Consider the following 25,133-nt stretch of genomic DNA (forward strand, 5'->3'; position numbering starts at 1 on the left):
GCTCAAAACACACAGACATCGCTGTCTCTGCTTATTTCTAACACCAGAACAGATAGAGAGCAGGACAAAAATAATAGGCTTTAACTGCAAGTAAAAGGGAATAAATTATAAGGACATCGTCCAAGATATACAAAGGTTGCGGAACAATGTTGTCCTCTATGCTGCTTGGCAGAATTTAATAAATTTGTTTTTGAAACTAAAAACTGCTATATGTGCCCAAGCTGTAAAATGTACATAACGTTTCCTGCGTTCAATGAGCAGATCACAATGGAAAGGAATGAATTGGACAGATCTTAACGTAACATTTCAAATGTATCTGAACTTGAATACCCGTTACCCTAAATTGTGTTCCTCCGCTTTCGGGTTTATCGAAACAATATTCGACGTTCTGGATTTGCATTGGAAAAGTCTCTATTTGAAGGAAAGCGAAGATATGTCGCTTGAATGCCACCAGACGCCCCATAACCGATAGAAGGGGATACGTTGACAAATATGAATAGATACGAATGATCGCACGCAATACGCAAGAAAAAAGGTACAGTGTGGAACGACACGAGAACTTACCAAATAATAGCTAAATCTCTCGGCCTTTAGTCGGTGAAGTCTTTTATAAGATGTTGATTGTTTGCAGGTAATGACTCGGAGTTGGGGACAAGAAGCACATACATGTGCGGTGTCTGACCATTCTTTCTATCCGCAGATCTTCGATGTCCACCATTTCGGCGAAATCTAGCGAAATCAGCTTAACTAAATTATTTTCGTCCAGCTAAGTTAAGTTCGCTAGATTAGTTTCGCTTTTAATTAATTAAATTTAATTTAAACTACTTGATGGCTATGGCCGAAGAAAATTGATAAATCAATTGATTTCTTTAAATTAGCATATTATTTTTTGTCCGTTGTCTCTGTTGTTGAAATCTTCACGCATAGTAGATTAAAGTGGTACGTGACGGATGACAAAAATCTTATCATCACAATAAGAAGTCAACACTGGTCTTGGGATACATCCTAATAAGCCATATTTAATCATAACAAGATAGCTTTATTTTTCCTTTCATCTGATTGTGAATATATTTTCTTTCGTTCTTTTTTAGCATATATATATATATATATATATATATATATATATATATATGTATATATATGTGTGTGTATATATATATATATGTATAGTTTGGTGTAATCCACCCATATTTACCTATAATTACGACTGTACTATGTATATAATTATTTTAATTAAAACAGTCGTTGTAGTGGTATTTCATTTGATTCTCGAGGCTGGATTTCGTGCTTTAGATTGCACATAAGAATCGATTGAGTTGACGCGATTTCAATAAGGACTGCCATTTATTGTGTATTACGGATGGCCAATTGTAAAAATAATTTTCCTGTTGTTCAATGTCGCACAAACTTATTTTTACGTGAACCCATCTTTGTGCCCAAACAACAGTAATAAAACAATGTCCATCTCCTGATATTCCGTTTCCTTTCGAATGTAATTTTCTCGTTGTTATCGAGCACTTGATGTAGCGTCGTGCTCATATATTTGCTATTGTTACCGGTGTTTCTGAAAGACTTTTCTCCTTCTTAGGTCTTTCCTGGCCTGCTTTTTTCCTGCAAACGAACACATTGTGTGCACATGTAACAGATGCTATTGTCCTATTGAACAGTTGCCGTTTAGGACGGGTTCAACGTATTTCTAACTAAGGCAATCAATTGATTTTCATTAGAATTCTGCTTGGTATCTGTCGTTCGTATTCGTTGGCTATCGAACAGTTTCGTCCTAAATACAGTCCTGATCTTAGCTTAAAATAAACGCTTTCAAATTAGACTTTGTTTCGGGATAGTCGTTGTTGCAGTCGTGAAGCTGAGTCTTCTTAAATGATGTAGTATGGTTTTTGTGCTCTTCTCATTGGTTGTGAATGAATCTTGCAAAAATCGCATTGTATAGTGTCGGTTTAAAAAAAACTTGCTAAGTTTAAGATTGTACTGCCTGTTAGTAGTACTGTCTGAACTGTTTCTCATTTGACTTTGCGCGAGACATTAAGTAAAGGATTGCTTTGATTTTTTTTGTGATCGTAGTCCTTTTTGCTGAACAGAATTTTTGCCAGTTTTCGAGCTTATTTTGATGCCTTTCGGTCGTTGAATAAAGGATTACGGACCTCCATCTGACCACCCTGAAAATACCATCAAGAGACATAGAGGCCTGTTTAGCATGAATAGGCGAAAATCGTTTTCAAGCCACGACATCCATCTTTGAAAGAAAGTTAGCTTTATCTTCATTTTGTAGACAATTTATTAAACGCTGTCGTAGGCAATCAGCACTAATAAATATTTAACATATAATAATAATATCGAACAGTTTTATTCGATGTACAACGGATCATGTTATTAGCTATGCACCAAATAACCCGCAGCAGTCGTTTTCTAGTATCATACGTATCAACTTGTTAGTGCGGAACAAGACAGACAACATACGTACCGGAGCCAGCCCCGGGCACTCATAGACAGTGTAGTCCTTGTCCTCATCATCACTCTCTCCCTCCGAATGTGAACCCCGCCGGTTAGCAGGTGACGGCAGGACAGCCTGCTGATTCCTGACGCCACGAGTGTGACAGAGGAACGACGAAAAAGGAATGGTAAAAATGTGTTTCGTGTATGTCACTAGAACCTATTTTCCCCGTGTTCAGAAACGAAAGGCGGGCACAGAACTGGGCTGATAAGTGGTTGACATATATCGTTCTCCTTCGGAATAACCAACGCATAATTTTGGCTTGGTTTAGCTGTCCGTGAATCACAACGACTACTTTCGTATGCCATAGCGATCGCCAAGTGTAGCTACACGTGTACTACACTTGGGATCGCTATAGCAACTATTTGAATCCTGAATTGCCATACTTTCCAGTTTCAAAGTTAGCTAGTCAACGAAGCATACCTATTCTAAAACTCATCAGTTTGCTATTGATTGATGTGCCTTTATTAAATTTGCTTCGATTTTCCTCTTCGGAGATACTGGGTTCTTCGTACAGATACCGCCTTCACCGTCGCTTCCTGTACCTATATAGACTCGCACTATTTCCCGCTCATCGAAATATTATTATGCCATCGCAGCTACGGTATAATTCTCTGAGAACCTGCTCCATCCTTGACATCTTTGTTTGATGAAAGCTTTTAATTGCCTTCTCGTGGAGGCCAGCTGAATGCTGACACAAGTGAAATGATTAATTTTACATACACGTATATACATATGGGTTGATATAAAGAATGGCTCAAACACCACGTGGCAGGTTTTTGGAGAAAGCCTTCAGCGTAACCAGTTCCCTAGCATTGCTTTGACTCACGATTGACCTATGTTCTTTGTTATCTTACGTTGACACCGTCCTTCGATTCAGCGATTCTTAAATAGTTAGAATGGGTCAGTTTGGATATGATGAACTGAGGGCTTGTGTTCAAGGTCCAACGTTATTGAGGCTTATTAAGTTGGAGTTAAGGGTTTATTAGTTTTCTTTTTATAAAAGCTTTCTATTGAAGTGCCTATAAGTAATGCCACTACTGTAAGTTAACCTACTGCAATTAGGAACTCCTTTTGATCGATAGGAATCAATGATATGGTGACCAGATTGTTTTATTATCAGTATTGAAACTCTTTCCTTTGTGGGTTTACGGTAGAAAGTAGATGACCGCCAAAACGTGAATAAGTGTGGGTACCGTTTCATCATCACGAATAGATAAATCCGATCCGAAAAACCTTATGGAACTTTCTAGACTTACTTTTCGACAGCGATCATTTGTTGTTTTCGATGCTGGAAGTGATACATTTGGGCGTTCTGGGCAAGTTTTCGATCGGCTGGTGGTGAGCCCAACGCATTTTTGACAGGTCCCGTTACGCCGTAAGCAGGATAATCGACATCTTGCACCATTCTCTGGTTCTGATGAACGCGGTAGACACAGTAACCCGTTGACACGATTAGAAACGCGGCAATGGTACTGCAACCCGCCACTATAGCTGGAAAAAGCCAACAAATATATTCGAGAATTGAACATCTCCTGATTAAGAAATTAGTGCTTTAAAAACAGTGTCATCGCTCAGTTCTTATAGAGGTTATTTTCGAAAGCTGTGTCGTACTATCGCTGATTATTCTAAATGTTCTACGGTAAACGACATTAATCTTAAATGTAATAAACGTTCCTCAATCCCACCAAAAATAGATCTACTTCGCCGTGCTCAATAACTCTGTCATAGCTTCTTGCTTACATCGTCTGATTTATCACAGGCGCCCAATATTTTTTAAACCTACAGAGACAAAACGGGTGATTTAGAAACCAATGAAGGAAGATATAACATTTTCCATTTGCGCTTTAATTAGGGTCGATCTATTCACTACCCCTGGTTGACTGGAAGGCTATTTTAATTCGCAATCTTACTTTATGAAATGTATTTTTGATTTTTTAGTAAACCACTTAAACAAACACAGTGTATAGATGTTTAGGCTGCATACCAGGGTGAATCCTGATGGGCCCACTTGTTAGCAATAATTGTCTTAAGCCATATTTTGGTATCGGTTAGTGCCTTAAGGGGGACATATTAACACGCTAGAACTTCGAAGCTCATTCATCTATCTCTAACGGAAACAGTAGAAATCGTGTTGAAAGTTTCGTAATCACACTTCATCCATTTAGCCATGCTCGACGCGGTTCCGTCTTATGTATGATCAAGTTCTATACAAAGTCGACATAACTACTGCGGCTCTTGCGTTAAGGATAAAGCCATCTTTTTGCTATACCAGAGTCTGTCAATGAAAATCGACTAACCTAACCTAACCTAACCTAAGATTGAATATTCCCTATCACTAGCCCTGCTTTTTTTTTTTTGATACTTGGCATAGTAACACTATGTTATTATTCCTATTATTATATTAGAGTTCAGTTATCAGAATGATATTAATATTCAAAAAGCGTCTTCTACGATTCTCTCTCGTTTATCATACGTGGAAGTGATAAGATTGCCGCCTATGCTTAAGTAGGACACAGCCAGTAGCTTGAGCACTGTAAAGTAATTTGCAACTATCTAAAAATCAGTAGGACATGTTGTGGAGTAAAAAAACGTGTTGTTAGCCATATTTTTTAATCAAATCGTCCTCTTCATATTAGAAAACAATAACATGTATTTCCACTCTAACAAACTCTGTGATCTGTGAGAAATGTCGAATAGATAGTAACGAGAGGTCTCACGACTAAGCAAACTCGTACGTTTCCGTAGGCCTCGCTGAAAGTCTCAACAAACAGCTTATATTACTGTAACTTAGAGTTGAAGTCCGCTGCCTACTAGTAGGTATAGCAATGCGTCTAATTGCTCAGTATTGTGACATCTCTTTGGACCTTAAATTTTTGACGCTCCACACAATTCGAGATAGCATTGAATACGTATGCTGGCAAATATGGAACTACACGGTCGCTTTCCTAATTAAATATTGCAACATTTTCTTTCAATGTCATATTGAAATCTAATTAATGTCTTCCCACAGGGAATACGACCCGCTACGCAGATACTGAGGTTAAGGAGCTTCAATTTTAGCCGACAAAAACAGCGCAAGGCCAAACCTCATCTCTAATGTTGTCCATTTATGTATTTTACACAGGTGTATCTGTGATGTTTCTATTAATCACAATAATAATTAAAATAATACGTCGGTATCATAGTCCATAGATAGTGCTGTGAATAGGTTTAGTTATTCTACAAGTTACTTACCGATGAATTGTAGGTCAGCGAAATCCTCAGCCCTGATGGCGACCTCCTCCTTATCGCGCTGTAATGGCTGCGGCTGGGGCACACGCTCGACATAGGTGCTCGCGCTTTTTATGCCCTCACGGGAATCATCACCAGCGGTGCCAACAGGGACTGTCGCAATGGCCTTATTTACCTTAGTCGGCAATAAGTAGCGGGGAAAATGCTCGGCCGTAATCCGATAGTCCGGGCTATCCGGATCATCTGCGGGATCACTGAAATCTGCAAATAGCCACGAGTAAAAATGACTCACATCTAAGATGGCTGCTAGAAGATCCGCTGCTTCGTATAGCGTTCTACTGCTAAGAATTTGTATCTGACTCTTCGTCGTCAACGGTGCTTCTCCACAGGTTCTAACCACGCTCGCCGTTTTATGAGAGTTCGATTCCTTAGCGGTGAGCAAAATCAGTACGACTTCAGGTATAACGTATTCGAGATACAACTAAGCACGAAATGAAAGTGTAAAATCACACTTAGAAGGAGCAACTATTGAATATTATCAACTCGAATTTCCCGCGTCTCTATATTGCACGTAACGTGTACAAACGGGTTTCTTAGGTAACCAGTTCGACCAAGTCGATGACGATCGTACATACGGCATATGTTATATGACATGAAGTATTTCTGCTAATATCGGGTTTTCACCAACAACAGATCAAACAGTCTTCGCCCTATGAATGTCGCACAAACGACATTTAAAGAATAATAACAGCGACTTATATGTAATAGGTTTAAAAATTAGCTGTGGGTGTCGCGGGAAATCTCGGCGGGATAGCCACCCTTCGAGCTTCCCATCAAAGTACAAGGGGGTAAAAAATCTTTCAAACATACGTATTCGATATCCGCCACTTGGATTTACTGAATATAGAAGGCAACCGTCGTGTCGGTTGTGTGGCTAGGATTGAATATCCGATGGCTAAGACAGTTATTGTATGGATGGCAATTATTAGTGAAGATGCCGGGAGGACAAGTTCCAGGTAAAAGGCTTGATGTCTTCTGAATTATAGGTTTTAATTATAGCATAGTCGAACTGGCGTACTACAGATACCTAGGAAGTACAGCTTCTATCTCGGGCATAAGATATTTGATTGCAATGGACCGTCTCTCTCTCTCTCTCTCTCTCTCTCTCTTTTCCTAGAATATATCTCGCTATGCTTGGCTCGAAAACAATGGCTTACATGCAAATCATTCGTAACAGGTATGCATGAATATAACATTTGCTAGCACTGAAGGGATCTGCCTTGGACTTTACACATGACACGCCCAATATGAAAAATGCTTCCAGCAATATCTGTTTTAGTAGGTTTGGTCGTAAGGTTAAGATAAGGTGGCTGACGACCACTGAAAATTTCACGTGTTCTAACTCTAACAACAAATACGTAAATATGAGCACACATTACTTTTTCTTACGCTGTTACACAAATTCTGATTTTTGCCTAAAAGGATGTGAGCAATAGGACAACCGAGTAGGCCACGTGGCATCTGTTTTGCTGCTGCTGCTTTCGACTTGGTTGAATCGCCAAGTGGCCTTGAGGAGCGACGAGCCTTTTCATATAAAAGCACATAAACCTCTTTTCACGTGAACAATGCGCTTCTTTTACGACGTTTGTATACGTGCATTCGTTTATCTAGCTAGCTGAAGGATCATTGCCACTTCACTGTAGCTCGACACTCTAATCTGAAACAACATTGCCACTTCGCATGTCCTAGCTCAAGTAGGGCGCTGCCAATATATCGCTCTACTGCAATTTTGTACGGAAGCTCACGAGGCCAGCAGAGAGAGAGAGAGAGAATGGCCTTATAAGAGGAAACTGGCCCTTTGCTACTTACCTCTTCAACAAGTGCCTGTCGGAAAGTGCGTCATTATTGGGACCAGAAAAACGAGCATAGATAAAAATAAACACTCGTGCTGGACATGGTAAGCTCGAATGAAGTTCAGATAAGAGCAGACTGAACTGTATGTTGTCCCTGAAGTTAGTAAAGTTATCCAGTATTTTAAAGTTCCTGTATGGCAACGACACGTAGCTCTTGAATTGATCCACGTGTATCTATTTTTGCCCCGCTGAAGGGTGCTGATTCGTTTCGGTGAATACACAGCCAGTTTATCTCCGTGTATGTCATGGCATAGGCGTACGCGTGCTCTGTTGACTGGCTCTGGTCACATTGTCGGGCCCACTACAAGAAGCGTAGGAAGATTCTACAGCCCAAGCAGAGTTATTCGACCAGTGAAAATAGACAGTCGTATACGAGGCACGGCAGACGGTAAGGGCATATTGATTTTTTCCTGTCACGGCCTGCACACAGAAGCTCGAGCAAAACGGAAGAATCCAACACATCGAGATGACGCTGGCCAGCATTTTACGCCTAACCACAATAGCTCTCCAATCTTCAAATGGATAAATGCAAAGTGACTGCTCTGCAGCAGTCCTCTGCGTATTAAAAATTCAATTGGCCATGTAACACATATATAAAAGATTCAAGCTAATTTGGACATCCGCTAACTGTTGTATTTTTGATTCACTTCTTTCTAACGTACCTATCTATTTTTATGGAGCGAAAGATGAAGGAGAGTTAATCTCGCTCATACGTATCGTTAGAGTCAAGAAAAATTTATGCGAGCATGTATAAATATGAAGTGACAGGTTATGCTTCAACGGTGCCATATTGGGACTCTGTCATCGTTCCTTAGGCATCGCATAGAGTACATCAATATTGTTCCTTGCCTCTGGCATTTTGTTTACGGAGTCCACGATTGGTATCTACAGAACGAGAATGAATTATAAATACTTCCGGTTGACAGCATGCGTCAAGCGTAAAAACGATCCTACATTAAGGTCATTGAAAATCACCAATCAGATCATGAAAAATTGCGCGTACCTAACGTATATACTTAGTGTGTCCTGCCTGGCACCATCTAGTACACAGAAACTGAATAGAGTCCATGGTATTTCGGCAGGTAGGCTGAACAACATTTTCGGAATCGCCCAGTACATAGTTGAACGGATTTAAGCTGGGATTCAAATATCGGGTCGGAACCTAGTGGCCTCCCGGCGCACATGTTACAATATACACATCGAAGTTAACCCACTATTAGGCTGATAGCTTGGCTCGAGGCGGATTTACTTACTGGTTCTATTCTGAGTTGAGGACACGAATGGCACGGACGGTCAATGCAGATTTCGTTACGTCAAGGTTCGTTTCGTTACGAGAAAGATATCAAATAAAGAATGAATTGAACGTGTCTACCGCCCCCCAAGATCTACGAGCCAGTTTAATGATTCTATTATATGCACCGCATGCGCTCAACAGTGCCGTTCAAACGTCCAGCGGTCGAAGTTGATAATAGCGAGAAAATGGCAGACCCATTTCTGCCATTGAAATGACATTCTTAGTCCGTATGTCCTCATAAGGCTCACCTGCATGCAATCAGCACACATTTAGACGACAACAACCTTTCACATGTTACATGCTGCACGTGCGCTTGAGTGCATTAGTTCTAGACTTTTTTGTCAAAATGGCCCGTTAAATTGTCTAAACAAAAAATATATGTAATTAGGAGATCATGAGTAATATCCTTGAAAACACGGGACGAGGGTTAATTTGAGGAACAGCTCTTCTTTAATCTCGTTTTAATCTCATTTTAATCTCGTTTGATTGTCTATCGTGCCCTCGAAACGTGTCCTTATCGTCGTATGGTTTTCTTTGTATCGTGGCCACGTTTAATAGAAACTATGCTTTCGGGAACGAAAATAAGGGTGAAAATGATAATTTCTCTTTTATTTGTCGCTAAATTTTATTCTAATCTTGTGCGTCTCAGTTTAGTGAAGCTATGTCGCTTGAACCTAATTTTTTAGATCAGTCATACGAGCCTACTTTTGGTCCCGGCAATTTTTACAGATATTGTTTGCCGTCCCGAAACGTTTTATGAAGGGCTGCTCATGAGCAAGTTTCCAATCAGACAAGTACTGTGAGCTCGTCGGCAGCTACTGCCGCCAACGAATTCCACCCAAACAACGATAGGACACCGTATCTTTTGGTCCCTTTCACCGACCGAATCTACGTGGGCAAAGAGCAATATAGTGCCTACGACTACATATATTAGTCCAACGAAAGTAAAAAAGCTCTAATTCTAATGTCTCTCGTTCTTTCATTCTTTATGCGGTTACATCAATGGCCCATCGCTATTAGTCTCATTTTATCGCTGGCCGCCCAGTGATGAAGCTACAGTGGGTCGAGGGCCACCACAACAATTACTGTTACGTAGCTACGACCAAAGAACGATCCGTTCTCGTCAGCGCCGCTACCTTCCTTGCTAATAGAGACCCACGTCAACCATATGTACCACCAATCTGCCTTCTGCCAAATCTATATAGAATATTATATAAGCCCATATTGCAGCCTAACAGATGCGAAGACCCGTACGGCTCACCAGACACACGGAGAACAAACCGTCGGATCTAGCGAATCGTGCTTGGGCAACACTGAATCGGTCCTCGTAAGTTTATGTACGCTTCATACTATCAATATATTCTTTTCGATTGCGGAAGTGGCCGTCGTCCTAGGCAATCTCATACCTTCGGTCGAAATGATTCAGACTGAGTCCGTCATCTACGCAGACTTGTACCTACATAGCTATTAGTGCATGGGTAAATGCAAATCTTTTTAAACATGCTCTTTTCTTTAAATGTTGCATAGATATTGCAGGCACGTCTAGCATTATTTTTTAAGGAATTAAATCTTCACATTTCATACATCGATCTGTTGGTTTCATAACTGTCAGCATTTTTTTCGAGTAAATCCTGTCTCCTCAGTTCAGTGTTTCTAAAGAGATCTTATAGCATGTTGGGGAGCTTCCAGCAGGTTTCCTAATTATGTCAAATTTACAGACACGTTGGGGCCTTCAATTAAAAGGATTGTTTCGTAAGGTGAAGCTCCAGAGGAGGAGGTTCATACTTTTGCCGTTGCGTCTGTTCACGAATGTGAGCTCACTGGACATGTTGCAAATAACATATTGTACCTCTCCGTTTTTCTAGTTGGTTACATAGTCAACCCATCAGAGTTATTAGTTTACATATGTCTATATAAGATACCTGATGCGTACCTGCATACCCATTCAGGACCGAATTTTACTATCCCAAAAGCAATGTAACCCGCTTCCCAAAAGAAGCTTGAGAACCGTCAATAAAGGAGTACACAGACTTTTGTCACTGCCTGCACTACGGTAGACATGTGAACGCACCATCTCATTCGATCCGTACTTGGCGAACAAGAATTAAGGGCATAAGCGCAAGATAAAAAGATATAAATCGCAACTGAGACGCTTTATAATTCTATATGCATCGCTTATAATATGCCTTTGAAGTAAATATAAAAGACACGTACGATCATCGAATTATTGCTCGAAAACAGAACATATAAAAATGTTTTATGTGTGACCGCAGATTTTTCCCGTCACTTACGCGCATGTTATTGTTTTGAATCTATAGATTTCCGTCGTCAGTATGTACCAGCGTAAAATATGGGAAGGGTGTAACACCTCACTCTGTTCCAACTTTTACTGGTACTTCATCACTATGCAGGTTTTTATTGGGTTGCGGACACAAATATTCACTGCAGAACAGCATGAACGACGCGTCATGGTGTATCTGAAGGACGGAGCGTCTCCGCAGTACTTCCGATTGCTAACGTACGGAATAGTCTTTGCCGAGCGGCATTACTCTGGAGCAATCTGGCACATATGCTGTCATATAATTCGTTTATTTAATGAGCTGTATGCGTATATAAAGGGCAAATTGCTTTTACTAGTCCCAAACTACTGTTTCCAACAAGGTTTTTTCAATGCGTAAAACCCAGGTAGGTACTAGCGTCGCTTCTAGTTCTCCCCCCACTTTACTGTAAACACCTCGACAAATAGCGATTTCGTCGTCAGACACGCGTACGGGCGTGTGTATATACAAGTAACGAACATAGGATTTCTTTAAGCGAATTCAACTATACGTTACAGTGAACTCCGGATTTGTACAGCTACGGTATTTACGTGTACAAGTTAGATTTCTCTGATATTGAACACATAAGTATTGCATCTATATTTGAAGTGTGGCTTTATCCAGTGGCAAATTGGCGTCAGGTGGACGGGAAATAAGTTGAGCGTTTCCCAGCCAGGCGCCTGCTAAGCTTACTTGCTGTTCGACATTGGTGCCAGGTCTGTTCCTGACAATCATTCTATGATATACTTCGAGCGGTGTTGGCGTTCAGCATTTGTCAGACTCCGTCTTATTTGAATTAACCATTTCAGTATAACAAGGGGCGATAGACACACCTTATGCACATTTTTATATAGAGTGTGCATAGTCAGTACGCTACAATGTCAGAATGAAGCGCCGTCCTACGCTAAGTTCTTATTGAGACATCATTACTAGACAGCGCCTTGGTAGCACTCGGATTATTATCGATTACGGTATCTGCTAGCTATCCTATTATTTTTGCTTTGGGAATACGTTATCTACTGGCACTTCCAAATCTAGGTTTATCCATAGCACTATCCATAGGTGCACCTGAGGAAGTTAGATCCGGGGGGTGAAATTGCATTAGATAGAGTTCAGTTTGTGCAAGCCGATACGATCAGAGTTGCGTACCGGTCCGGTTGCTCAGGTTAGACTGGTCGGCTTATTTAGAACGTAAACATTTCAGTAGGCAAAACTTTGACATGGCGTAAAGTTCACTAGTCGGATAGAGGACTTGCTGCATGGTCGCTTACCAAGTAGGTAGTATGAATTTTCTATGAAACAGAATATGAGATCTAAAAGCCTTTAATAATGAAACAGTCTTTGCGCAACAACAGATTGCACAGAGTTTGTGAGCTTATTTCGCATTCATTATTAGAAGGTGCATAACACGATCGAGTTTAAAGTTAAGAAACTACTGTTTCATATAAAACGCACTATTATTACTATAACGTATAATAAAGTAATGGTTAATGCCAGGTTGAAGGATCTCTGACTACCTATTAGTGTTATAAGCTCATGCGAATGGCTGAAACGGACTCAGTCCCCTTCCGATGATTCTGGGCACTCAGTTTGCCCTGCGTATTTCAAGTATGTAATAGCCTGATCCCGATAGTGCGCGTCGCTGGTCACGCTGCTCTCTTCGTGTGCGCTGTTGTGTTCGTACTTTGAACGTCTTTTATGGTGGCAAGGGGAATAGCTATACCGAAGTTGAAAATGCCATATCACACGCGGCCCGAAAACGTTGATTCGACATTCGCTATGGAGAAACGGGTCGAGAGACGGTAAAAAACTACCAACCTTGTCCATTTTGTTTTTTCCCACCGCCAAACCTAAAATCCACAGCTCATGAACTTGCTAATCGCTCTCCGCTAAGTTTTCGTAGAGGAAATATATGACGATTCATAGGTCTGTATGTGCGTTGTTGGACGTATGTTGCCATTCGCGGGGTCAATGGTAACAGCGCGGAACGCTGAGGCTATCGGGCGTGGTCGTTCGGATCACTGAGGATTACAATTAGGTAATAATGAAGTGATGTCGTGTGCTACAACAAAGGTATGTATACATTTATGGTACTCTTATACGACACACCCAATGAGAATTACGCATTCGTATGATGATTAGAACACTGAGTTGTAGAGTCATTTTCCTTTATTCTATTTTAAGCAAATAGCATATGACAAGATAATGATGGTCCTGGTAATTAGTATAGGAAATAGGACATCGAGCCTATCAGCGGGTTATCAGGTGAACTATTTTCATCAGTGGCTGTTTTGGCTTTTATTAAACATTTGCTTACAAAAAATCTATTTGTAATATGCACCAGTCGAAACATTTTGAACAGCGAAAAACTTAATTCTTCAATCCTGTTTGCATTCTTTCAATACGAAGAAATACGTCTACTTCAACTAGATGTGAAACTTAATAAATTGGCTATGTTTTCGCTATGCCGTCAAACGCAGCTTGATGCGTCGATCATGGCTTCATGGGGTATCACGGAAGCGAAATTTGCACACGAATATAGTAAACAGCAATTAGAAATAATACTGAATATGTAAATGTTCAATTCTGCCCCCGTGGGCCATTTCGAAATCTGCAAGGCCTTACTTCCAGATCGTTAACCATGGACAACATGAGCGTACATTTAGCTATCACTTAGCGTTGACTTTGCTTATCATGAAAGCACGTCCAGTGACTAGATTGATGCCAAAAAACACCTCGTGAAATTTTATTATGTGATACTAAATTGAAGACAAATAACGTTTTGGAACGGTGTAAGTAATAAATGTAAGTTCACTCAAGCCATCTCTCACTAAATTTCATGCGTTACTGTATCAAGCAGTGCTAACAATTTTCTCATATTATTATTTGTAACCCTAAAAGATTTTATATATTTGCAATAGAGTTACATAAACAAAGAATCCCTTAGCATCGGCTGAGCTTGCTTCGAGTAATTGGGCTACCTGGGTAGCCCCTGCCCACTCTTAAGAATGACTTTCTTTTTAACACCCATCCGTGCAAGTGGGTTTCCTCATCTGTAGGGTGATCACTTGAACTTACGCGACGTTCAAACGCAAATGTTATCCTTAATTTCGCCTCAGATGTTTTTTCTAATCATCCTTCGGGGAATCGTAAGTAGTACTGGCTCACAGTCGGCCCGAAATAGGTGTAAACGGTTGTCCTTATGGATGTTCACCAACAATATCAACAGGTTCTTTCCAGTATATTTAAAAATAAAATCTTTCTGGGGTTGAGCCAAAAAAAAATCTATGGGATCAACGTTTGATGGAAAGCTGGCTTGAGATACTGAGGGTCAAGAGCGGTCACAGGGGTAGCTATTGCATGCGAATAGGAGCTGTATTTGTGGCGAAATGTCGTAACATTAACGGATCATTCGATTACGGACTCATCTAATGGCACTACTCCCTGCGGGAGGTGATCAGTCCCTGTGGGCTAATTAGTATGAGACAAATTGGTGACCATGAACGGCACTTGTTTGTGATGGAGAAAAGTTCTATTCGTTTACAAGAGAGAAACAATTCAATCGATAAACGTATAGGGGAATATTTGTGTAACATATACTGCAGTTCCTCTATTCCTCAGTGCCATGCAGTGCAATGAACCAACATATTCGCTATGGAAACCACAACTTCTCGTGGGCGCAATTTAGGTGTGAAGTTTTAAAGGAGAAGATAAATACGTCGAGTTATAAATTTATTGCTAATAAACTTGACTGTGCAGTGGAAACTTGTAGTGACATCAGGGAAACTTGAAAGCTATTGTTTACGTACAGCGAGCCGAGATCTTCACATCACTTTGGAAACCATGATTCAGGCGTTAGAACGTGCTCGGAACAGGTAACGTCTTAATACTCGTACGCATGTCGAACCGTATTTTAAGGGAAAGCTGTGAACTAACTAAAACAAAAGTCAAAGCTCGTTTGCGTTTATTGATTTTCGTAATAAAAAGATCTGTACTGTAAAGAGGGCAAGGCCATGTCTTTGGTATCGCCACTCACTTCGAAAGAGTTGTGGGCAGTATGGGTTTTGAAATTGTGGCAATGACCCCTTTCTCTGTTTTTAATTATAAGGCATAGTTTGTTGAAACATTGAATAATTCGACATATATCTAGTGCGATAGCAAAGCCGTTGGGAGAAGCAATTAGGACTCAGGACTATTACGGATCATTAAAGTAGTTACGGTTGTGTGAAGACTGTGTCTCTGAGATATTGATTAGTGTTTCACCGTTGCTAGCTCGAGAAAAACTTTTCATTCAGCCCTTTGCATAACAGCATGCCCTGTATTTAATATTTGATCCATCGATTCGAAGGACGTTGTCATTCGCCTTGGAAACAGACGGCTGCACTTGATTAAAGCTCCATATTCTGGATGTACCATATGAGTAGCGCCGTTTTCTCATCGTTGTAGATACCCTGTGCGAGCTAGTGCAAGACTAATAAGAAATGCGTATGCTGGTAACCATGTATGTCTGGGAATGATGACGCCCACTTGAAGATCTCGGAGTCCGATAACTTATACAATTTGGCATTTGAGACCAATTCTTGTCTAGCTCTCATCACATGGGTCAACAACGCAATGGTAGGAAATAGCCCAGATCAACTATACAAAACGTTATTGCTAGGAGATGTATCTGATACGCATCGTGATCGCTTAAAGCGTTTAGAACAAGCTTTCCATGTACGAACTAGAGGTAGAGTTAATTCATGTTAACGGACGCTATAGGAGATCAAATTAATCTTAAAGACCTTATCCCTATATTTACCTATGTGAAAAAAAAAAAAAACTGTTCCTACTGTGAGCTTTTTTTTTTTGATAAACAGTATCGTAGGAAATAGCCAAGTTACTTCAGCTTCTACGCCGGTTTTTTTTACCGAAGGCCTTCTGCGCTGGTCTGCTACCATCATCTGTTGCAACACTTCTAATTAACGTTAGACAGCGTAAAGCGACATTCTTCAAACTGTATTCAGTCTTAACTGATCATGTCAGTATTGCGCTCGGCGGGAATCTTCCGGCATGTAAATTTTCAGCCCAGTTGCCAATGGGTAAGGATCAGATAAGCTCAACCCGTACGCCACGTATAGGCCCGATAATGGTCTCGTCATTTAACTCGATGTGTCGGTGAAATATTAAGGCTGGGAAGAAGCAACACCTTAGAGCCTGGTTCGGCTACATGACATATGCTACCGTCAATCAGAGTATGAAGAAGATAAACGTACCAGCAACTGTGCTTACTTTCGCATTAAAATATGTTTGCTCCCAGCGAGGAAGTAACTTTCAAGTTAAATATTAGTCACACAAATAAGTTATACAAAATTGGCCATTGAGAAAACCATGTAATTAGCTAATCTTAAAGAGAACCGAGGAGCTTGTTTAGCAAGCTACGCATCGTTCGGGGCCAGGCAGAATGTAACGCGACTTACTGACTTTTCATTTCGCTCGATTTGTTTTACCTAGGTATTTAGATATTAATCTCTAACCTGACATATTTTTTGGGCAAGGGCGCTTGAGTAGAACTTTATAAAGCTTATTTTCGATGGTCGGGTTACCTTATATATTCTTAAAAGCCTTTGTTTATTTTCAGTGCTAAAAACACCTGCAGTCATTCGAAGATTTATTCGAATAGAATTGTGTGTAAATTTTACAGGTTTAGCGTCTTTTTACGCAGCGACCAATATGATAATTGCTTTTCTATAAAGCCTATTGAAAATAATGATATGGTAATAAAGTAGGCGTGCGAATCTATACGAAATAATGCAAGTTACCTATACGGACCCTCGGAGCATATGTAACTATTCTAATGTAAATTATCCTACGTCAGCGGGGGTTCCTTTAAGGCCCGAACACAGGACGAAGTCCAGGCAGCTTCTAGGTCGGCTTAAGTTAATTTCAGAAGTGCGGGTTGCTCCCAGAGCAACGTATGTAAATGTATAAGAAAGACCCAAATTTGAATATTCATTTGTGGATGGCTTTGAATTAATCTATACGCTTACCCAGGCTTTTTTTGCTATAAAATATTAGCGGTGCGTATGCAACACTATCCTGTGTACAGCTTTCTTGTAAATGTGTGAAAATCGAGAGCCTTACCATTAAATCTATTGTATGTCCTTGAGCTCGCGAAGCGAACCAGAGCTGATTTACACGGAGGTCAGAGCAACCCTTTGGAACGTATGGTCTTATTATTTTTTGAAAATGGTGCGAGGTATGTGTTAGTCTGGGAAGCTATACAGTTCACCCGTTCCTGGCTTACAAAACGCTAGCAGATGTTCAAAAGTAGGCTTTTCGATCACAGCTAATGAACCTGATATGATAGTACATCTATTATAACTGCCGCAGGTCCACCATATGATCGGACGCATAGTTCTACTTCGTCACTCTAGTACGTAAATACGCTGGGGCAGTTAGGGCCGGCTATCGCATAGGTCACAGGCCACCGGGCAATTCAAACGAATCCTCGTAGCTGTTTCAAGCTTGACTTGTATTCGCGTCAGATATGTTCGATTATACGGTTATATATATGTATGTACCCTTGCAATCGTCACAGAGATTGGGAGGCGCTAGAACCTGTCTAAGAACTGTTTCACAGCCACTACGTTATATGTTGCCAACTTGGTAGAAGTTCTTAGCAATTAACGCTTGTCTGTGCCTTGAAATCCAAAGCTTTTAGAAAGGTACTAATTAAATACTTTACGAAGAAACATTGTATGGAATGAAATACATTTTTTTTACAATTATTACAGAATATTTCGTTTTTGAGCGAAACTCCAAGCGCAGTTGAAGGTGGTATTTTCTTCAACAGCAGGGCCATAGGAAGAATGTTTGATGGAAATATTGAGATGAGCTTGTCGATAATGGCCAAGCCTTACGGGCGCGAAGAAGCTGAGATGAGACTATGGGTAATCTGCAAAGGTATCTGAATAATTACACGACAAGCAGCGAACTCAAAAAAAGGTTAGAACGATCCATTAAGAGAAGACAGTTAAGTCGTGGCTTCTATTAGCAGATGTGACGTGAAGAATGCAACACAAAAACATCACAGAATATATCATTTCTCTGCTAGCTAGTTTCTCTTAATAAATGTAATTTATTTTCCACATGAACGTTTGGCTTGAACTCTTTCGAAACCTATGTTACCCGCCGTTGCGGGTACCATAGGTTGCAATAACTTATCTCAGGCAACCAATTGCAGAAGACATATTAACAGTTTGGTAGGTAGAAGTTGTGATCAATAACCTCAAATAGGTATCTCCTACGTTGTGAGACCTTAGATGATATTGTGCTGATTATCGTACCCCATCTAGCGCTTGCCCCTTGAATCCGTCCCTCCTTACCTTCAGACCACGAAATTCTTTCAGCTCACACCCGTTTGGTAAACTAGCTCGCGTAGTTCACCTGACAATTCTGTATACTACAGTATGACTTACTCTGGGCGTATCATAATTACGTAGTCCGTAACAAGTTTGAGACGGATAGCTTATTACTACACAGCACCAGCAATCGTTCATACCTGTTACTTCTAGAAGGGTTTAAAAGTGTTTCTTCGTTACCAGCTGCGACAGCAGCTGCCCATGGCAACGGAATCCCGGTGATTTTGAATCAGCATTTAAATATTCTTCTAGGAAATATCATGCTGCCCCTTAGCAGTATTTTGTCTTCATAAAATGCTTTAGCTAATGATAACGACGAAGCCCAGATATCATGTAAAATTTAAACGCGATACAACGATACGTCTTTATAAGACTTGTACCCTAATTGGTCGTTGTTTTTCAAAAGGTTTCCTACAGGAGATAACGAGGGGAGTAGACAATCTTTGAAAAATTGGACGACAGCTTTCTCCGATGTCAGGTAAATCGGAACGCTTTACGGAGCTTACGTCTAAAGTATTTGGAAATATGTCACAAAAAACATCGGCAACACCAGAAGTATTTTGTATAACTATCTTGGTAACTGTGTGGAATATATAAGGGCATATTCATGCTTAAAACTATAAAAGAAAGATTTTTACGCATGGTCTTTGTTACTGATCGGATAAGAAGGCATAACAAATTATCCTTGGTACACCATGTGGTATGAATTTTTTTTTTTTTTTCGATTTTCTTTTGTTCTTCTACGGTTTCGAGATTGCATTGCGCACCGTCATGTTGGAAAGCCTTGCTGGAATTTTTGTCAAGTGACTGTTTCATCAATGAAAGTCTTATATGATCTGCCATCGTACAGACCGATTCACTAACAACTACGCGCCAAAGACATTGTAGATTAAGCAAAGTCAAACACCGTCAGACTCTACTTAAATTTATAACAACAAAACACTGTTTGTATTTCGAGCCCTACGGCTGAAAGGTGTCGTACAAATCGCTATGCAGAGAAGTGTCATTATTAACGCAAAGTTGGCACATCCCTTCATTTCCGGTCAGCATCGTTCCGGTTTTTTCGTTCCGCATGCGGATGCCTTCTGGGAGACTGTTTTTCTCACAAGCTCCAACTCCCTTAGCCTTTAGCTGCTCAACCGGTACAACAAAGTCCTCTATCACACCTTCTGCTTGCCGATGCTTTACATAATAAGTGAACCCCAAAAACTCACTATTAATGTGAATCAACCAAGAAACAGACGCTGTATCTGTCATACAAAGATAAGCAAGCACGTAAATCTTCCACATGAGAAGTGCAGCAAGCTCTGGGGACTAACAACAGACCCAGCTGCCTAACAAGTTATAGTTCTTCATCTGCAACAACTGCAAACCATAATCAATCCTCACAGAGTTGTAAAATTAAGGGCAAAAAAAAGTCTGCCTTTAACACACCTTTGTCGAATGGTATAGCGTTAGCAACTTCAGTGATTACGTTGAGAACTAGTAGCGCTAACAGCAGCGCGGACCCCAACGGGGGGACCATCGCCAAGTCGGACACCAGCGATACTAATTGAAAAGTTCGGCGTCGCGAAAGAGCGTTTTAGCGTTCCGCTAGACCTACATATGGATCTCACATACAAAGCAAAACGAGTACAACCATATTCCTACGAAGCAAACGACACACGACCGTAGAAATAGCTGTCGGAGGATAACACACAGCTCGGTAAGCACACAGCCACAATGAATAAAGTCGCAACAGGCGGTAAGGCCACTCCAGACAAGAGATCTTTTTTGTTTCACTAACGGCGATCTGCAAGCTTGCTTCACGGGCCTCTTGCTATAGCAAGCAGAATTAGAAGCGAGCTGCCGATAGGGGACGCCATCTTGTTAGCTCCAGCTGGCTTAGGAGAGACAGAGAAGCCAAGCTGGAGCGCGAGAGTAACCATGAGCACCTCTTCAATAATTGGCGCAACTACTACTGCTGCTTCTGCTGGCAAAAACGTTGATCGGCAGACAGGAAGGCAAGTCCGTGTCTAGTATGGGGAGCGCAGAAACGAGACAAATCATAGCACGAAGAGTAATTGGAGCAGCCTACGAAAAAATGTAAGCCTGATCTCAGACTATTGAGCTGAACGGGCGGTGAACATTTTGTATATCTTGTTATGGACGATCTAGATGGCGAACTGCTGTTCACAGTTGCCTCAAGAAAAGAATATTCCTGAAGATGCTTTTTCGGTTTATTCGATCGAAAAATCCCGACCACTTTAAGAAGCGCTGTTTGAACTAGTTAATTATCGAACAACAAGACTGAGATGGTAACCGACTGTTTTCATATTTACCGAACCGGAAAGCTATAATATACGGGTCTTCAATGCAAAGCAAACGTGTTGCAAACGATTCATTCGAAGCGTTTACATACAGGCTTGCTATTGCACAACCATCTGCACTGAAATATGTAGGAAAACCATATAAATACGATTATTCATTTAATTAAGAAGGCATCATGTAGCACGTCGTAACCTAGGCAGACCTCCTCCTTAACCTTGGAGGACATCGGGCCCTCTCCACCAAAGGCACCAACCCCAGAGATCTTACTATGTTGCGCAGTGCCTTCTACAGACGGTAGTGGACATACGTCACATCGGATTTGGACGCCGCCTAGCGGTTATAGGGCACGGAACCCCTGTCGAAGCAGCTCACAGCCTCTAGCAAAGGTCTCTGAGCTTTCCATAGTTGCGAGGGCCAGAGCGTGAAGCAAGTCCTTGAAGGAGAGTGAAGCAGGCCTGAAGTTCGCCTCGCGGATCTACAGGAACGTGGCATATGGAGCCTATAGCTACAATTAGAGAAAGGTCACTCAAGCCGAAATGTCATTATGCCTTCAAACGAGAAAAAGGAACTCCTATAAAGAATTTCGGTCAGTTTCGGCGCCTTCGATGAACATGCATACCTCTAGCTTCCTCAAAGAAAGCTAATTAAGCAACTTGATTTGCACCGTTGATGAACTTAGATCGTTCCATTATGAAGGTTGTTAGTTCACTTTATTCACAGTAACAACACTGAAGTTCTATTCTTTTAGTATTTCGATAGTTCGCTGTCGTGCTGCTTCACAGCGTAAATACACGAAAGTATTTTACAGCAATTGAAAGCGGACGATGTTTATGGCAACATTGATTGCTGGATCAGGATTATGACGATTGGTGCAGGATAATTTTAGATTCAAATCAAGTGTATTATCAAGTATATATTCAAGTGTAGAAACGACTTTTTCTTAAAGTGCTTATTATCAAATAAAATTCAACACAAATCTAGGGAAGTAAGTATATGTATGTAGGGTCCCCTCTGCGCTCCAGGATAACTTGCTTGAAAAGCTTGGAAAGCTTTTCAAAGTGACAAAGCAACTAGTGGAGTGCATCATGTAAGCTGATGGTTTCGCTCATCGTTTACGCTAATCTATCTTAATATCTTGCACCTACAAGAATTAGAACCATATCCGTTCAAAATACATCCATGAGCGTCGAAGGGACTCAGTATTAGAAACTGACAATTGGTCAGAAACATTTTGATTCGTTATTGAAATGCTGCGATGCACAAAATACTGATTAAGTTACCACCACCGTTGGATTCGAACCTGTATCGACGTACAGTCTGTATAATAATAATAATACATGTTTGCTGTCATACTCTCTAGGGTCAGTAGGAAGCAATGCGGACATAATATTGCCTTCATGTCCCCCCTCCCAATATATTCCTCTTTATTGTGAGCGTCTCTTTTACATCATACAAACTATCGTCGTCGGTGAGAATCCAGCTTTACACAGATCGCGAAAACAGCATGAATCAGGATATGTAACCCTTCCTATGAACCAAAACGCGCAACAATCTCACATATGCATAGGACACTTCCACTATTTTTCATTAATAAATGTCACAGGTTTTACAATATATATATTCGTTCAGTTTCATTGGCAGAGATGATAGCCATTACCGCTTGCTAATGATAAGACTGTACCGCACATGGGCGTCTTTAGACCTACTTGCCGATGGCCATGGGTGGCGTATGCTTCAAGGTATTCCTTTCCGTACAAGGATATCCGGTTATAGCATTGAACTCAAATGCTTCCACGTTTTTGAGCTTTGAGTCACACTAGGACTGCTCACGTAGAAACGAACAAACACGTAAGCAAATAAAGTACAGTGTTGTTATGTGTAAACTCAAAATGTATGCGTCCTGCTTGCTATCTTAATAGGTCCAATGAACACCGAACACTACTGCCTGATGACTGACTCTTGACCTACATGTCGAGGTTGAGCCTGCGCTTAAATCTCGGTCTGGTCGACAAAGTAAATAAAACAAATTCTTCTCAGTACAAAGTTTCATAGGCTAGTACGAATTGTCAGCTAGTAGTATCGAAAAAAGCATTACCTAGTCAGGCCGAAATTGATGATACCGTCTTTTCTATCTGCCTTTTGGTTATGTACGAAAAAGGCCGAGGGCTAGAAGAAGCAAACAAACAGCAAATTCACTTTTATCTATTACAAACAATATAAAAGGCCAGAATACGTTATATGAATACGCTCGTCTGAGTACGCGTTTCCGCTATTCGTACTGCGCTTGTTCGTCCTACTTACACAGAAACACCCCCCACCTCACGCCCTTCGTTCCAGCTGGCCTATTTTCCCGTCTGATTTCCCGAAATGTTCGCTGAGCTTTCATGCCAGTGCAAATTACGTTAAGGCAATATCCGAGCTATACTTGTTTTTGTGGTCTCTTTTCGGAGGATTCAGGTTGGTTAATAACAGTTAAATTATCTTCCATAAGCTACTATAGCTTAGAGCGTAAAACGGTTGAAACCACATTGAAACGTTTTATGGTTTCATGAAATACCTATAAACAAGGTCGAAGTTACATTCTAATTGTTGTTATACACAATTTTTTAAGCTGGGGTAGTTGTTTGACTGGGTAGGTTTTTTGAAAATTGGCGCCTTCTACTAGCGATTTTTCGTCACATTCGATATGTTTATGGAAACTGCTATTTGATGTTGCTTTTGCAAAGTTTGCGCAAAAAGCTATTTTTAAACAGTTAGCACATTGTGTATAAAGGAACATAATTCCCTGCAAAAATTGCAAGTCGGTAGGTATTCTATGTCTCAGAGATCAGCTGAAGGTTTTCTTTCTTAACAAACTCAGATCTAATCAGAGTAATATATAACAAAAATTCATTCGATTTCAATCGATCAAAAGCGATTTAGAAATTGGAAAAAGATCCTTAAGGCGAGCATGGCTTACCGCCAGTGAGAACCACTGGCGCTCTACGAAACGGTGTTTTTGCGTTTATCTAGACCGTAAGGTTCACCCATAGGATAGGAAGCGTAAGATCTGAACACCTATAGCAGCTCTCGATCAGAAGTATAGTGGGGTCCGATCTTCTGTTTAAAAAGCAACCTCGTATCTCCCTAATAATCGTAAAGAATCAAGAACAGCTGAAAAAAAAAACATGAACACTAAAGTTTCACGTTTACTATTGCTTTTATCACCATCAGGGCTGCTGACCATTAATGGTCAACTTTCTCTAATAGATTTAACGATAGAGAGTGTTGTTAAAGCAGCTGATGTGTGACTTACGCGTTCATAGAATCGATAAGACCCAGCTTTTATATGCGTTGGCCGCTTTCTGCTACATACGCTACCTGCGACCCAAGTGCTAAGTGCTTCCAGCCCGTAGTGTCATTGATGCTGACTTTGCTTATAAATTTAGTCATTATTTAATTTATAGTCGTCCCATTACTTATCGATATTATTAAGTCACCTGCTATCTCAGCATACACACGCTAGTTTTTAACGATCTTGTTCTTTGGTGCATGGACGTTTCCTTTGCGTCAAGCTTCTGATCTCGTACGGACAAAATCGTTCACGCTGACAAACGTCACGTCGTTGTTTGCTCGATACTGACGATTTACGTTACTGCCAATTTTTGGGATATATCTTCTAACGAGTTGAGACTTAAAGGGCTTAGAAATTTATCAAAATGGCGCAAAAAGTCAGTTTTAATATAGTTCAACTCTTGTTACAGAAATTACCAGTTGTTTGAGATAGGCGAATATCAATTGCCGATTGAATCATCCAGATAAGGTCCAATTTGTCCTGAGACTTCTTGCTTTCGCTTTCAACTTTTTAGCCGTTTCAGACTCTTGGATTTTTTGAACCTTTGGCCTGCTATCGGTTTCAAATTTAGTTGAAAAGGAACTTGCTAGTTAAGGGAAGAGTACGTTAGAAATGGCCAGTTAGTAGTTTATGATCGCCGGGAACGACACGTTTATCACGTGAAAAGAAGTTCGCTAAAAAAACTCTGTTTTTGTTGCGCAAGGTAAACCCATAATTTAGGTGCGTTACCCTGAACATATCAGAAAACGAAGATCACTAAGGCCATTGTTAAAAACACAAAAAATAACATCTCGCAAACGCGGCAAAATGAATGGAAC

General features: G+C 40.6%; 1 protein-coding gene and 1 long non-coding RNA gene across 4 annotated transcripts; one reads left to right on the forward strand and one right to left on the reverse strand.

The window, feature by feature from the left end:
• Positions 1-1,018: 1,018 nt before the first annotated feature.
• On the reverse strand, positions 1,019-20,592 carry LOC111252260 (neural proliferation differentiation and control protein 1). 3 transcript variants are annotated; one of them, XM_022809821.2, is made up of 6 exons: positions 20,106-20,592; positions 5,747-6,004; positions 3,769-4,003; positions 2,480-2,594; positions 2,160-2,174; positions 1,019-1,611 (listed from the first exon to the last, which is right to left on the reverse strand). In XM_022809821.2, exons 1-6 carry the CDS (start codon positions 20,194-20,196, stop codon positions 1,585-1,587), a joined length of 741 nt encoding a protein of 246 aa, XP_022665556.1. In that variant the 5' UTR covers positions 20,197-20,592; the 3' UTR covers positions 1,019-1,584. The 3 variants fall into 3 exon arrangements, with proteins under 3 accessions (XP_022665556.1, XP_022665548.1, XP_086841566.1); XM_022809813.2 differs by having other exon boundaries at positions 1,019-2,174; positions 20,106-20,572; XM_086985440.1 differs by lacking the exon at positions 20,106-20,592 and adding an exon at positions 7,183-7,884 and having other exon boundaries at positions 1,019-2,174.
• On the forward strand, positions 13,216-22,859 carry LOC147758559 (uncharacterized). Its single transcript, XR_015325049.1, has 4 exons — positions 13,216-13,341; positions 18,045-18,213; positions 19,078-19,149; positions 22,611-22,859. It is a non-coding gene; the product is annotated as an uncharacterized LOC147758559 (long non-coding RNA).
• The last annotated feature ends 2,274 nt before the right edge of the window (positions 22,860-25,133 follow it).

Source organism: Varroa destructor, unplaced genomic scaffold, assembly GCF_002443255.2.
Source record: "Varroa destructor unplaced genomic scaffold, Vdes_3.0 BEIS01000001.1, whole genome shotgun sequence".
Classification (NCBI taxonomy): domain Eukaryota; kingdom Metazoa; phylum Arthropoda; class Arachnida; order Mesostigmata; family Varroidae; genus Varroa; species Varroa destructor.